This window comes from Seriola lalandi, unplaced genomic scaffold, assembly GCF_002814215.2.
Source record: "Seriola lalandi dorsalis isolate HSWRI2012SDOR001 ecotype SW California unplaced genomic scaffold, Sedor1 jcf7180002054553, whole genome shotgun sequence".
In the NCBI taxonomy this organism is placed as follows: domain Eukaryota; kingdom Metazoa; phylum Chordata; class Actinopteri; order Carangiformes; family Carangidae; genus Seriola; species Seriola lalandi.
Window position 1 is genome coordinate 1,190,975 of NW_019525106.1, and position 14,676 is coordinate 1,205,650.

Consider the following 14,676-nt stretch of genomic DNA (forward strand, 5'->3'; position numbering starts at 1 on the left):
GAAACAGCTCCTTCTATAGAGTACAGTGGACAGATGGACAATTCAATGACACTTCGTATGTGTCTGAAACATCTATGACCATTAGTAACCTGACTGCTGGTGTCCAGTATAAAATAAATGTTACTGCAGTGGCAGATGACAACCATACTGACGGACAGAGCACTGCTGTTACTCAATACACAAGTAAGTAAGCGTTTAAATGTGGTTGATACTGTCAGGAGGAGACAAAAGTCATGACACAAGTCAGACGAGGGGGTTTGGTCACCTGTTAAGGATGACCCTGGGTGTCTGCCTTAAGAAATGTGGCTACATGAAAAACTCACTGATTAAAAAGGATGCTAAATGAACTTCCAGCTGGATGGAAGCAGTATGATCACTTTGCTGGAGCAGCACGTCTCATGTTTTCACTGTTACTACTAATTTAATAGATATTCAAAGTAGATGCTTGATGAAATGTTTAAAAAAACTCTCTATTTACCCATTTAACACATTTTCCCTCACAGAACCTGAAGTAGTCTGTAACCTCAGTGTCACTAACATCACCACATCCTCAGTGTATGTGATGTGGACTGAACCAAAGGGAAACCGCTCCTTTTATAGAGTGCATTGGACTAGTGGATCAACTAACAGGAGGGACAGTGTCACTGAAACAAAACTAATTATCACTGAGCTGACTGCTGGAGTGAATTACAGTTTTACTGTCATAGCAGTGGCTGGAGATAACCAAACAGAAAGTGAAATGGCACAGATTTTTCATCATACAAGTAAGATGATGAATATGATTTTTCTGATCATGGTGGCTCTACCCTGTTTTGTTTTTTAGTGCTTAAATCCTAAAAAAATGTAATACTTTATAATTTATTTGTCTTGATGTGAGTACTATTCTAATTGTCTTTTTTCTTCGTCTAGTTGCTGCTCTTTTCATCTCAGATTACAGGTTTTACTCCCATGTCTTATCCTCTCCTTTCTTCTCCTCTCCCCTCCCCTCCTCTCCCCTCCTCTCCTCTCCTCTCCTCTCCTCTCCTCTCCTGTATAGGACCAGGTATAATTGGAAACCATCATATTGTGTCCCAAAACACCTCCTCCATCTCTGTGAACTGGACCTCACCTCCTGGTGAGGTGTTCATGTACAGGTTGGAGTGGCACAATGGTGGAGTGCTGATGACTAGATACACAAATGATACCTTTGCTGTGCTGTCAGAGCTGATCTCTGGTACTAAATACACAATCACCGTCATAGCTGTTGCTGGAGACAATGAGACAGAAGGAGACCCTTACACATTCACCTCATTCACAAGTAAGCCACACTTTGTGCATTCAACATCTGTTCATTGATGTTCAGCTTCTTTAATCTAGTTGGTTTAATTGACCAAGTTAGCCCTCTTCATGTAACACCTCAATTCTAATGTTAGATGTTTTCATCAATCTGTTTCCTCATTGTGTATTTATCCTGCACTCACAGGGCCTGAACTAGTCAGAAATCTCACTGTCACAAACGTCACCACATCCTCTGTGTCTGTGGACTGGAGTGAACCAGAAGGAAACAGCTCCTTCTATAGAGTACAGTGGACAGATGGACAATTCAATGACACTGTGGATGTGTCTGAAACATCTATGACCATCAGTAACCTGACTGCTGGTGTCCAGTATGAAGTAATTGTTACTGCAGTGGCAGATGACAACCATACTGACGGACAGAGCACTGCTGTTACTCAATACACAAGTAAGTATGCGTTTAAATGTGGTTGGTACTGGAGGTCTGCTTAGGAGACCTGGTGGAGAATGAACACAAGTAGGACGACATTCAGAGGCTAATATAAGACAAGTCCAGGTGTAGAATAACAAGTCCTCTCAAAGGAGAAGTTCAGGTGTATCAGGGTTGTATCTTCCCAGGAGGGTTTTCCAGTTCTTCCTGTTGGTCAGACAAAACAAAACATTAATAAAACAACAACAGGTTGGTACAGAAGAGAGAGATGCTGCTTGCAGTTCCCTCTTATGTCTATTCTCCTGTAGTAAGGATGTGTGCCTTTGGTAAGTCTTCCAACCTTCTCCCAGTTTCCCAGAGTCAATGCCTGCCAGCTCAGTATGGTAAACATGCTGGAGGAATGATCTTGTTCCAGGACTGTTAGGTACTCTCTCGTGCCATGTAATATCCGGGATGCGGTGTAGGTATCCCAGGTGGAAGTTGTTCAGCCGTTTTTCTTGTCTGGTGCAAGTGGTCCAGGCGTCACTGTCTTATTGCAGGCTGCTGATGACGCAGGCTTTGTAGACCTGGAGTTTTGCGTGCAGAGTTAAGTGCTTGTTGGTTGGAACACACTCTCTTTAACAGCTTGGCCATCGCTGGAGTGGCCCTCGCAAACAGGTGCTCAGTTCCTTGTTAAATGACAGGTCGTTGGATAATGTGGACAGTGGACAGATGGACCACTGTCTCATTTACAAAGTATGTAAATGAGTTGACCAAGTCAAGAGTCTTGCTGTTGGTGGAGATGGAGGGTGGGGTTTTGATTTATTGGCCCATGAAATTTGTCTTCTTAATGCTAATGGTGAGAGCTAACTCCTTACAAGAATGTGAGATCCTGTCCATCAGCCCCTGGAACAGACTCAGTATGGGATACTAGTGATCCATTGTCTGTAAATACCATTCCCCTCAGGAGCACACTGGTCATTTTGGTCTTGGACTGCAAGCAGGCAAGGTTAAACAGTCTGGTGTCAGCTCTGGTGTGTAGGTAGATACCATCATGGGTTGAGCCAAATGCAAACACCAGCAGGAGAGAAAAGAGAATACCAGAGAGGGTTGGCGCAAGAACACAGTTCACAATTTTCACGAGAAGCTTGAAGAGCCCATTTCTGCTGACAAGGTTAAAAGTCTTTGTGAGATCGACAAAGGCGAGATCAAGGGGTCCTCTGCTCTCGGGATTTTTCCTGCAGCTGGTGAAGGGTGAAGATCAAAGGTAGTTGCTGCTGTCATTTGTTCTTGTACATCGTGACAATCTTGGTATCACACACTTCCAGGGGGACAACTCCTTCATTCCAACAGAGGTGGAGGAGATTGTGAGGATGTGGAAGTAAGAAAGGTTTCCTAAGTTTGATGACTTTGGGTGTTATCCTGTCAGCACCTGGGGCTTTGCTGAATGCAAGGCTATCGGTGGCTTTGCTGAGCTTCTCCCTTGTTCTTTATTAAGCTCCTCTATCACAGGCAGGCTTGCAATGCTGTTCACGCTGCCTCGGATGCAGTGTTCTCTGCTGTGTACAGCTCCATGTAGTATTCAGCTCACCTTTCCATCTGCTTGCTGCCATTGGTGATGACTTCACCTGACTTGGATTTGAATGACACCATTTTCATGATGGGGGGGACCTGTTGCTTGTTTGATCCCCTCATCCATGCCCCTGATGTCCCCCATGTTAGAGGTGGTCTGAATGTTGGAAGAGAGCTCAGCCCAGTAGTTGTTGGCACAGATTTTTGTTCTTTGCTGGCCTCTGTTTTTAGCTTCTCTGAGTCTCAAAGCTCTTTGTTGATGGTATGCCTCGTGCTTGAGGGAAGCAGTACATTTGGCCCTTGATGACTGGTTCCATCTCTGCTGCGTTGGTCTGTGTTCCTCCTCGCTTTCTTGCCATAAGCTGCAAGGGCCTAAATAAAGTTATATAGGCAGTTCCATTTGTCCACAGCACTTTGCTGGTTGGAGGCAGAGAGTGCTTGGTCAAGGGAGGTGAGGAAAAGCTGGATGACTGCTGTTGACTGCTGCTGATGTTGTTGAGTGCCTCTTGTGCCATGATGATGAGGTCGAGCTGGTGCCAGTGTTTGGATCTGAGGGTCAGGCATAAACACTCAGCAGATTCACATTCTAATGTGCTTTAGCCTGCCAGCTGAGACAGTGAGCACGTGAGAAATTTAGGAAACGGATGAGAGCCAGTTCGAGTCCAGCCATCAGACAACAAAGGTGCTATTTCTATGCAGAGCCCCCTACATCCCGAAATACAGGAATAAATAGAGTGGAAGTATGGTGAATGGAGTACTAATATCTAATAATCAAAATTCAATATTTTAGCTTTTAATTGATTAAAATATGCATTAACAGCAAATATATGTACTTTATTTACATTTTGTCATTTCAAAATGTGACATATCATATTATGTTTTTTCACAATGCAATTATAAGAAAAAAAACACCTTCTACTTGTTTTTTTGTACAGGGCCTGCGAAGCCTGGGGGCATTACAGGACAAGGAACTAATAGCTTGTCTGTCAGCTGGACTTTGCCTAAAGGGGAGGTTGATCATTACGTGGTGACAATCTCAAATACAATACTGAACTATTCGATTACCAACATAACAGAAGCCACCACAGCCAACTTTACTGATTTATATCCTGGGAGAATCTATGATATCAGAGTGACAGCTGTAGCTGGAAACTTAAATAACACGTCTGACCAGGCTTCACTTGCAACTAGTAAGTTCAACTTCCTTTTCTGTTGTTGTTTTCATGGGGTTTTCTTGATCAGATCTTGAGAGCAGCTAAATAATATGGGTTATACTTCTAATAATGTTTTGTAAGTAAAAGTAGTTCATTTAATGGATTTAAACCATTAAACACATTCAGTAAATGTGATATTTTGTCGAAACACCATGCTAACAAAATGCTCTTTACATTGTGTGTTTGATCTCACTAATTGCATGTCTCAAGAATCACCACACTACAGCCTGACTGCAAAAACCTTTTGTTTTATATTTGTTTTTTGTTTTTTTAAACAACACAGTTATAGGAAAATATTACCGACCTGTACCTGTTATTCACACCTCTTAGGTCCCACGCCTCCTGGTTCCATTATCATCAGTGACAGGACAAACTCGTCGCTCCTCCTGAAGTGGGCGATTCCTGTCTTGATGGAGGGTGCTCCAGACATCAGCTACTATATCACTTATCACCAGTCTGAGCGTAGCGAGCTACAAAATAAAACCTCCACAGTCAATAGCACAGAGCTGTCCCTGCTTTTCTCTGGAATTCGCTACAATATAACTGTCGAAACAGTTGGACCCCAAAATTTAAGGAGCACGGCTGTCAATTATTCTACTTTCACTCGTGAGTACAACAAGGAGACACCAAAGGACAGAGAAGTGTCTCTATTGCTTGGAGTGTTTTAATTCAAATTTGCAATATTTGTATGACAACCCAGTGGTTTGTTTTTGCCAGTACCTAAGAATACTGCATATCACATAACTTGCTGTATATTATAAATGCGTCATAAAGTATGTGACAAAAATCTCTTCTTATCAAATTACTTTTCTAACTAACATTTCCATCTTGTTTGTCATCTTTCTAGTGCCCAACCCTGTGTTGAACATTGCAGCCCACCCTAAATCCACCACCTCGATCAGAGTGGAATGGTCATACCCGCTGGGAGCCCAGTCATATTACATATACTTGATTACAACCTACTCCACCAACGCCTCACAAACATGTTTAACAAGCAATAACAGCAAAGATATAGTTGGCCTGAAGCCAGGAACTAGATATAATATCAGTGTCATCACCAGAATAGAACCAGGAATTGAATCCACGGAGGAACAGACATTCAATTACACACGTAAGACCTTCTTTTTAAACACAGCCAAACTGCTGAAGCCTTAATTGGTTCTGTACTGCTTTAACTTTATGATATCCTATATACACAAAACCACAAACTACAAAAATATAAAATACCTTTGTTGAGGTTTTTGGCCTTATATAACCCTCTGCTGTATTTGCTACAGTGCCCAAAGCAGTGACCAACCTCACAGTGAGTGAAGTGAACACAACAGCCATCCGGCTGACGTGGGTCAAACAAAGTGATTTTAAGACTTCCTACTCCTACCTGGTGATAGCGCTCCAGGACGCCATAGAGGTTCAGAAAAATCAAACAGAGACAGAGACTTATACCTTCTTCCATCTGACACCTGGAGAACTGTACACTTTTTATGTGTTTACAGTTGTAGAAGGGGTCAAGTCCACAAGGGAAAACACATCAAGTTACACAAGTATGTCTTCAACATTTCTAAAATGTGTTTATATATATGACAGAGAGACAACTATAAAAAAAAAACACCAGAATGCTCAAAATCCAAGCAGCAAAGGTGACAAAATGGATTTTAGTCCCTATTATGGGTTAAAGTGGAAACAGACAACTTTTCAACCCCCAGTGTTTCCCAGTGGTATTACTTGGAAATGATCCCAGCGGATGAGTTCAGGGCTGAATTTCTGGCCCAGTCCAACCATTGCTCTCTCCATTGAGTGAATGCTTCACCTTCCTTGCCCCATCCGACAACAGGGCCCTTTTTTTCTTTTGCTGGGTAGTGTTTCCACAGTGACTCCATTTTTTCCCAGGAGATTTTGTACCCAGCGACAGATAGAGTTGTATGAAAGCGAGGCTTATAGGGAACCAATCTGAAGGTGAAACAGGCGGTGTCATTATTCTATAGTCATCACATTGTGCAATCAACATTTAATTCCTAAGTTATTCCTAAATTAATTCATAAATAAAAGCAAAAAAACTTGTCTATTGCCACTTTAATCTCCAAAAAAAAAAAACGCCCTGCCTGTTAAATACCCACATATTTCGAATGCCACAACTCCAGTTTGTAATGCAGGTCTTCCTTTAAAATGTTCAGTCTAGAGTCCATCATAGAACATTTTAGAATACAATAACTGTGTTACAATTATTGTGTTACTCTCCACCTTGCCTATTTTTTTCAAGTTAACTTAATGTGTACTCATTATGTTAGACAGATCTGAGATATTTAAGATTATCTCAATGTATATTACATTAAATTCAAATCTTTTTTCCTTCAGGGCCTGAGGCAGTTTCTAACATCATAGCCATAGGCAACACAACTACCATGTCAGTGAGCTGGACCCCAGCAGTTGGGGCGGTGGTCTCCTACACTGTCCTGCTGTACAGAGATGGGCAGTTGGTGGGGAACAGCACGGTTCTGAGCAACACTACTGTAACCAAAGTATTTCAGCGCCTCATACCAGGAGTGCTTTACTGTGTAGAGGTGTTCACCACAAGTGGATCTTTTGAGAGCTACAGTCAAAGAATTTGCAACGCAACTCGTGAGTTACATCAAGATTGTGACTTGTAAATCTGTTTGTACTTTTGCATTTTGTATGTATTTTGACCATTTATTTAATAAATGCTTATTTGAATTAAGCTCTAATGAAACAGTATTCCTTTTCCTCTTCAGTTCCCAACCCTCCTGGCCCCATCACAGTGGTGTCTCAGACTGTGAAGTCCATCAACTTTACCTGGCCAGTTCCAGAGGGCATGGACCATAATAAATACAACTTCAGTGTGTCCACCGTTAATGGCTCCTATCTGACTGAAAACAACTGGTTCCTGTTGGACAATCTGGAATCTGGAAGCCCCTACAACATCTCTGTTGTTACTGTAGGCATATATGGCTATGAGAGCACAGCAGTGACAGCACAGAACTATACCAGTGAGTGTGATTGATACACATAGATCCCATAAGGGTTATTACTGTGGATGGTAAACTTTATTATATTTTCTTAATAGTTTTCCTTTTTTCTTTTTTACTTATGTCTTTGTGGCGAACCGCAGATGCTATTTATACTATTTTCCCCGAAATCTGACTGAAAACTTATTTTTTATATCCACTGTGTCTCATCTGTTTTATTTTCTCAGGACCATATCCTGTAACCAGCCTGAGAGAGGAAGAAATCACCACAAATTCAGTGACCTTGGTGTGGGAACAAATGCAGAGCAAATCTCATTATTCATATGAGGTGCAATTCACCAATGGCTCCTTTTCTTCTTCTAAAGTAGTTTTAAACACCACTGACAAAATCATTGGACTTTCATCTGGGAGCAGCTACAACTTCACTGTCACTACACAGACAGCAGATGGCACTCGGGCATCTCCTGTGACAGTCTCCTACTATACACGTATGTATATATCCTATCAAACACACTGTCTCTACACCTGGACATTTACAATCTTACAACGAAGCTAAATAAGCAAAACAACCAAAGAAGACAATTACACAATTAACTAAACACATTTAGTTTATCATTATTCCTTTACCTTTTATCTGTCTGTAATTGCATTGTAATTTTGTACTGAGGGAAGTGCAGCTAATTTGACAGAATATGGAAGAACAACTGTGCTTAATGTTGTTGTTTCCAAAATTAACCCTCTCTTCTTTGTTTGTAGGGCCTCATAGAATTAGATTGTTGAAGGCTGAAACCTTAAACACAACCACTGTAAATCTGACTTGGGAAGTACCACTGGAGGATAAGAGTGAATATAAATATCGGATTCAGACAAGTGGCTGTGGCTCCCAAAACAAAACCATTGCAGAAAACCGTGCCCAGATCTCAGCGCTCACCCCTGGGACCGAATGCACCTTCTGTGTTTCGGTCAGGGCAGCGAATGGCATCGAAGGGGAAGCAGAGTGCACCTCGCAGTACACTAGTAAGATTCTCACCTTTCATTTCTGTTTCTTTATTTCACATAATTGATCAGCTTTAATCTTTTCTCCTCTGCACATTAACAGAGCCTGAGACAGTGCAACCCAGCATCTCCAGCCGGGGCTCCAATAGTTCGATCCTGGTGTCATGGCCCAAACCTTCTGGAAAAGTGGAATATTACAAGGTTTATCTAAACGGAACTTCCTCGGCTATAGAGGAGAAAGAGCTTAACTCTACCAGTACCTCTTTTCTGTTTGAAAGCCTGTCCGCAGGGAGGCTTTACACTGCCAGGGTAATCTCATATAGTGGACCCTTCAATGCATCATCTGGATCCATCACTAATGCAACTTGTAAGTATGATAAATGTGTTCACCTTTAAAGTTTTCAGTGGTGTTCAGAGGAAGTAATGCAGAGGAAGTTCTGCACATTTTTAGTTTTTCGGGTTTTATTTAAGCCATGAAAATTTTTTTGACATTGGGAACAACAGTGATATCTTCTTTGACTTTATTTTTTGTAATATAATGATGTAGTCCTGCAGTTGCGAGCGCAGCTGATCGTGCTTTAAAGAACACGATGTGCAATGACACGATAATGGTTACTCCTCTATCATCCTTCTGAGTGACATTACTCATGTGTGGAAGGATAGCAATATCATAAAAATGTTTTGAGTTGATGAATGGAAGAATAACTCTGCTTGTTGAAGTTAACATGCTTCAATTCCATTCCTTACCCCTCCCAGTCCCTAACCCTCCCGGGTCAATTGAAGTCCTGACAAAGACAACCAGTTCCATTGAAATTAGGTGGGAGGAAGCTCCTCTGATGACCGGTGCATCATTCGTCTACAAACTGACAGACACACAATCCCAGGGAGGTCGAATCTTCACTACCAACACCACCAGTCACACTTTTGCCTCCCTGCTTTCTGGGTTTTCCTACAACATCTCCATCGTAACAGTGGGTGTCATGGGTTTTGAGAGTGAGAGGGTTCACATCTACTTTGTTACTACAAGTAAGGGTTTTATTTCTGTACCCAAGCAATGTGCAAGCACAAGCACTCTCCTCTGTCACCTTTTTTATATCTGGATTAACATTTACATCTCTTAAATGTCTTGCATACAGGACCATTGAGTGTGGAGTCTCTTGTGCCACGTAAGGCAGAAGAGAACAACATCACAGTCACATGGAAAGAACCTGCTGATTACAAAGGAGGTTATCGTTACAATTTGACCTGGCAAGGCCGAGATGGGCCCATCAGTAACATAACATCTAAAACTGAGTATACTATCTATAACCTCGATCCTGGCAGCCTCTATAGCTATAATGTCACCACAGAGACCTCTGACGGAACACAAAGTGCTCCAACATCGAATTCCAGCTGCACAAGTATGATAATAAGAGTTTGATAAATTTCATACTGCTATCACATGGTTTCAAATAATTTTGTCTTTCGTTTGAACATGCATAAAAAATGTGAAATGCAAGCTTATTTTAGGTGTAATTACAGTTACAAAGTGTGGCATTCTAGTTTTAAGATTTTATCTAATAAGGACAATTTAGATATTTTTAATTGATTTTTTTAATCAGAAAGTGAAGTGGATGTTGCTGACAGATGGACACAGATTTTTTAAGTAATGGAAGGGAAATTGCTCGTCTTAAATGATGCAGCAAATATATTTTTGGCCAATATTATTATATATTAATCTACTTTAATATCAAAAACTGTTTTATTTGTGAATTATCAGTGTTATGTTTCTCCTAACATACATTTCTATGTGATGCTGCAGAGGCAAACCCAGTGAAACACTTAAAGTGCAACGGTCCAGACAAAGAAAATGCACAAATCGTCTTGTCCTGGACCGCACCCAGTGGCCAGCACTCCGGCTTCCTGGTCACTGTAAACGACAGCAAGATCAGCAACTCGACAAACACCTGTTGCAATCAGACTGTTTACAATCTTCGTCACAATACTGAGTACAAGCTGTCTGTGGAGACACTGAGCTGTGGAGAGCCCAGCACTCCTGTGTCTCTGAAATGCCACACAGGCATTACAGGTAGGACATTATGATTTGTGGACATTATAGTTACACTGTACAACTGTAGAATGCAAATGCTAATAATCAAACATAATTCAAACATATTTTAATAGAGGTTTTTGACATTTTTTTGAGATACATGCAGCAAACCTTTATTTGTCTGTTGCTCATGCTGAAAGAGATCCAGTCATTTGAGACACTCACTAGAATTATGATAGGCTGGTTAAGGTAGCAAGCTCAAAAATCTATTTCTGTATTTTCTTTACAGTTTTTTAAAAATGTTTTTGTGATGTAAGATGTATGAGTAAGAACTTCTCAAAACCAAATCGTTTTCTCTTTTCATAATTTTTATTCTTGAAGCTCCAAACATTCCACCCAACTATGAGTCACTGTTGTTGGTGAGTGAGACGGTATACAACAGATTCTCCCTTCAGATTAACAGACAGCTGCTGAGTGACACCAATGGGCCAATCACACATCTTGGAGTGATGGTGACAAACAGCCCCTCTGGTGGGTTTCTTTTTCTTTTCTTAATGTCAGGGTGTGTTTTATAATTATGTCACGTCATCGTAATCCATTCATTCGGAAGTGACAATTTGTTGTGAATGTATCCTGGAGATCCATTTATTTATGCTGAGTCGTAGGTATTTCTTCATATTTTCTTTATTTGTTTCATATGATTAAGACTTAATGGTTATTTCAGAGCTTTCAGGTAAAGATTTGAAAACATACTTGGGGAAAACCTATGATCAGTGGAAGGCAAAGGACACTCCAGTATACCTGGCAACAATCAGAGAGACCAGTGTCCAGTCACGCAGTGGAGACAACGATCTGAGCATAGAAGTAGGAGATGAATCCAAATGGAATGGTTACACTAATGGTCCTCTGGATGCCACTGGAAAATACGTGTAAGAACAAAAGTGATACTGTATATAGTATAGTAAAATCTCAATAACTGAATAAGCATCTCCTTTATAGGTTATTGCTATATTATGTGAGATCATATGTATTTGAACTGCCAACTATTGTTGTTACTTCTTAATAATGTGTAATAATGTATGTTTTTTTTAATCAAGTCATTAAAATGACTAATGATGTATCTGTTACACTTGAATTTTTTAATGTTAGCAATGCATTTTCATTGTAAGTTAAGTAATGATTTTATCTTGATAATTTGATTAATCATGTTAAGTTATGCAGGTTTTCAGATGTCATTTAACTTGAACAAAATCTGGTTTCAAGTAGATATGTTAACAGGTGCTTCTTTTTGAAACATTAGAGTTAGACTGTATTTATACACTGACAAATCATTACATCATCTAGCAAATATTACAGCATTAGTTATTTTGTGATACTTAATTTGTTATAGACCAAAAAAGAATGTCAAAATGTAAGATCTGTGTGTACATAAACATACATACATATAAAAAAAATGTGATCTCTTATCCTGCAGATACGCCATTGTGTTGTTCACAAATCTGACTACGACAGATGGCTTTGTGAATGTTGAGTATTCACTGGTCACAGTTACAAACTTCTACCCTACTATTCAACTCCCACAAAACCCAGGTACCCAGATTCACATTTTATGTTTGTCTGTTTTGCTATGAAACGCTCCCATAATGTGAGGAAACGCTCATTGGCCTCTTTCTGTTGTCTCTCTGTCGTAATCTTTGTCAACATTTCAGCTGTCATTGGGATTGCTGTCGGAGTAACACTGGGAATTTTTTTTGTACTCTTCATCATCCTCATTGGCTTCATCATCTACTGGAAAAGGTTTGTCATTGTCATAATTGATAGAAATTACCACTAAAATAAAATAAAAAATGTGTATGGGAGTAAACACCAGACTCTCTATTTATGAACTGTAGGTTATCTAACAAAGAATCATCAGACATTCAGATTCATTCAATGAGGTAAGGCTTTCATTTTTACCATGTTATTGTAAGTTCAAAGTAAATGGACAACAATGCTTATAGCTGTTAGTCAATGTTGCTTTTTCCTCTTTCTTTTTCCAGAGCCAAAGTGTAAGTATAAATCCTATAAATAATAAAGTATGATCAGATCTACACATCATGACCGGAACAGACTGAACTGTGCTGAAATGGTTTTCTGAACAAAACTCATTTCTTGTCTTATCTCCGGTGTCCATTTGAGCAGAAGTGTGGCGGTGAGGGTGGAGGACTATGAGGATTACTACAAGAAGCAGAAAGCAGACTCCAACTGTGGCTTTGCTGAAGAGTTTGAGGTGAAACAAAAACTTAATATTCAAGGGCTTCTGATAGAAAATGTGCCTATTCATAGCAGACAATTATTGCTAAAAAAAAAAAAAAAAACATTTATTGGCCAATAGGATCAGTATCAAAATATTTTCCAGTATATTTTGTAGTTTATTCAAGATTTTAATCATGTAATTTTAATACGTGTAAATGTGATTAAGTTCAATGTTTATATCTAACTACATATTTTGTCCATCTCCTTCAGACATGTCAGACACTTTAATGCTGTAATGTTTAAAGATAAATCAGTACTGGTACAAATGAAGTAGTGTTTGAAAGACATTTGGGCCAAACATCAGTTTTACAGTAATGCTTACAATTTGCAACATACTTCACTGGTGCAAAGTGGTGGACACGTAGTAAAAAAAAAAAAAAAACATGAAATTTATTAGTAACTGGAGGTCAAATATTTCGGTGACTGTGCTTCCATACTGATATGTAGTTGCTGTCTGTGGTATTGCACATGCACTAGATTTTGGGCGTAAGGTGAGCCATCAAATCGTGAGTCACATTTTTTTTCCCCTTTCTTTTAAAGGACCTGAAGCTTGTTGGTACGGGTCAGTCGAAAACAAGCGCTCTGACTATGGAGAACAAGCCCAAGAACCGCTACAACAACGTGCTTCCCTGTGAGTCACCTTCACAAATCCACCTCTGCTTCTTTCAACAGTAACACTCTTCTCTCTTTAAACTATATCATCGCCTATCATGGTGTATCTGCTACCATTATCCCATTTTTGTTTGGGCATTAAATCAAAGTTATCACTGCAATAATTCAATTCATTTAAATTCTTTCACATTTCAGAAAACTGAACATCAGTGCAGCCATAACATTTTAAACATGGTAGATTTTTCCATTTACCCTCTTCTCTCGCCTCCTAGATGACTCCTCTAGGGTGAAACTCTCTATTATCCATGGAAGTCCCTATGACGACTACATCAATGCTAACTACATGCCGGTGCGTACTGACACTTGTCGAGGCAGCTCTTTGCTTCAGTCATTGCTTCAGTATCAGTAAACATCCTACTGAACAACATAACTGCTCATTCCTCTGCTTAATGCCATGCTATTTAAACTATTCCGCCTTCATGCACATTGATGTTTGGGACACCTCAGAAGCTCAGAGAAAAGTACTGAACAGAATGGATGTTTGTGTTCTGTGGCTGGGCTGATGTTTCATTTGGCAGGGTTACAACTCCAGGAAGGAGTTTATTGCAGCTCAGGGCCCATTGCCCACCACAGTCAACGAGTTCTGGAGGATGATATGGGAGAAGAACGTACAGACCCTCGTCATGCTGACACGCTGTAATGAGCAGGGACGAGTGAGTGCAAACACAAACACAAGCACCACGACTAGCAGCAACATGCACGTTAATGCACATGGACGCATCAACTGTTTTCCCTTGCCAGGTAAAATGTGAGCAGTACTGGAGTTCCGGCACAAAGCACTTTGAAAACATCACTGTGACAACAACCTCTGAAATACCACTTGAAGACTGGACCATCCGGGACTTTGACATTAAAAATGTAAGTGGTGAGATGTAACACACCCTCTCAAGAGGAAAGGAATCCACAGTGTGACAGTCACCATCACTCATCATGGTGTATTTAACATCTATTCTGAGTTTGCGTGTCGTTGTTCTCCAGGTGAAAACGGCAGAGACCCGCTCAGTGCGTCACTTCCACTTCACAGCCTGGCCGGATCACGGGGTACCAGAAACCACTGAACTCCTCATCAGTTTCAGACATTTAGTCAGAGAACACATGGACCAATACTCCAGACACTCTCCTACTGTAGTCCACTGCAGGTTTGACTCAACACACACACACTTCTGCCTTCAATCCTATGTAAATTTCAGAAAAGACACCAAAGATTCACCCGACATTCTTTTTCTCTCTTGT

At 40.3% G+C, this 14,676-nt stretch overlaps 1 protein-coding gene across 1 annotated transcript in view; it reads left to right on the forward strand.

The window, feature by feature from the left end:
* The window catches only part of ptprjb.2 (protein tyrosine phosphatase receptor type Jb, tandem duplicate 2), a 38,547-nt gene that overhangs the window by 21,886 nt on the left and 1,985 nt on the right, over positions 1-14,676 (forward strand). Inside the window, exons 12-38 of the mRNA XM_087176396.1 lie at positions 8-183; positions 504-764; positions 1,037-1,297; positions 1,463-1,723; positions 4,192-4,446; positions 4,801-5,076; positions 5,318-5,581; positions 5,748-6,011; positions 6,823-7,086; positions 7,218-7,472; positions 7,679-7,939; positions 8,208-8,468; positions 8,551-8,814; positions 9,204-9,473; positions 9,584-9,847; positions 10,249-10,515; positions 10,858-11,007; positions 11,201-11,405; positions 11,951-12,066; positions 12,186-12,273; positions 12,369-12,413; positions 12,658-12,745; positions 13,312-13,402; positions 13,656-13,732; positions 13,962-14,096; positions 14,185-14,301; positions 14,422-14,582. Coding sequence (XP_087032522.1) covers positions 8-183; positions 504-764; positions 1,037-1,297; positions 1,463-1,723; positions 4,192-4,446; positions 4,801-5,076; positions 5,318-5,581; positions 5,748-6,011; positions 6,823-7,086; positions 7,218-7,472; positions 7,679-7,939; positions 8,208-8,468; positions 8,551-8,814; positions 9,204-9,473; positions 9,584-9,847; positions 10,249-10,515; positions 10,858-11,007; positions 11,201-11,405; positions 11,951-12,066; positions 12,186-12,273; positions 12,369-12,413; positions 12,658-12,745; positions 13,312-13,402; positions 13,656-13,732; positions 13,962-14,096; positions 14,185-14,301; positions 14,422-14,582 — 5,397 coding nt within the window. The remainder of the gene's footprint in view (positions 1-7; positions 184-503; positions 765-1,036; positions 1,298-1,462; positions 1,724-4,191; positions 4,447-4,800; positions 5,077-5,317; positions 5,582-5,747; positions 6,012-6,822; positions 7,087-7,217; positions 7,473-7,678; positions 7,940-8,207; positions 8,469-8,550; positions 8,815-9,203; positions 9,474-9,583; positions 9,848-10,248; positions 10,516-10,857; positions 11,008-11,200; positions 11,406-11,950; positions 12,067-12,185; positions 12,274-12,368; positions 12,414-12,657; positions 12,746-13,311; positions 13,403-13,655; positions 13,733-13,961; positions 14,097-14,184; positions 14,302-14,421; positions 14,583-14,676) is intronic.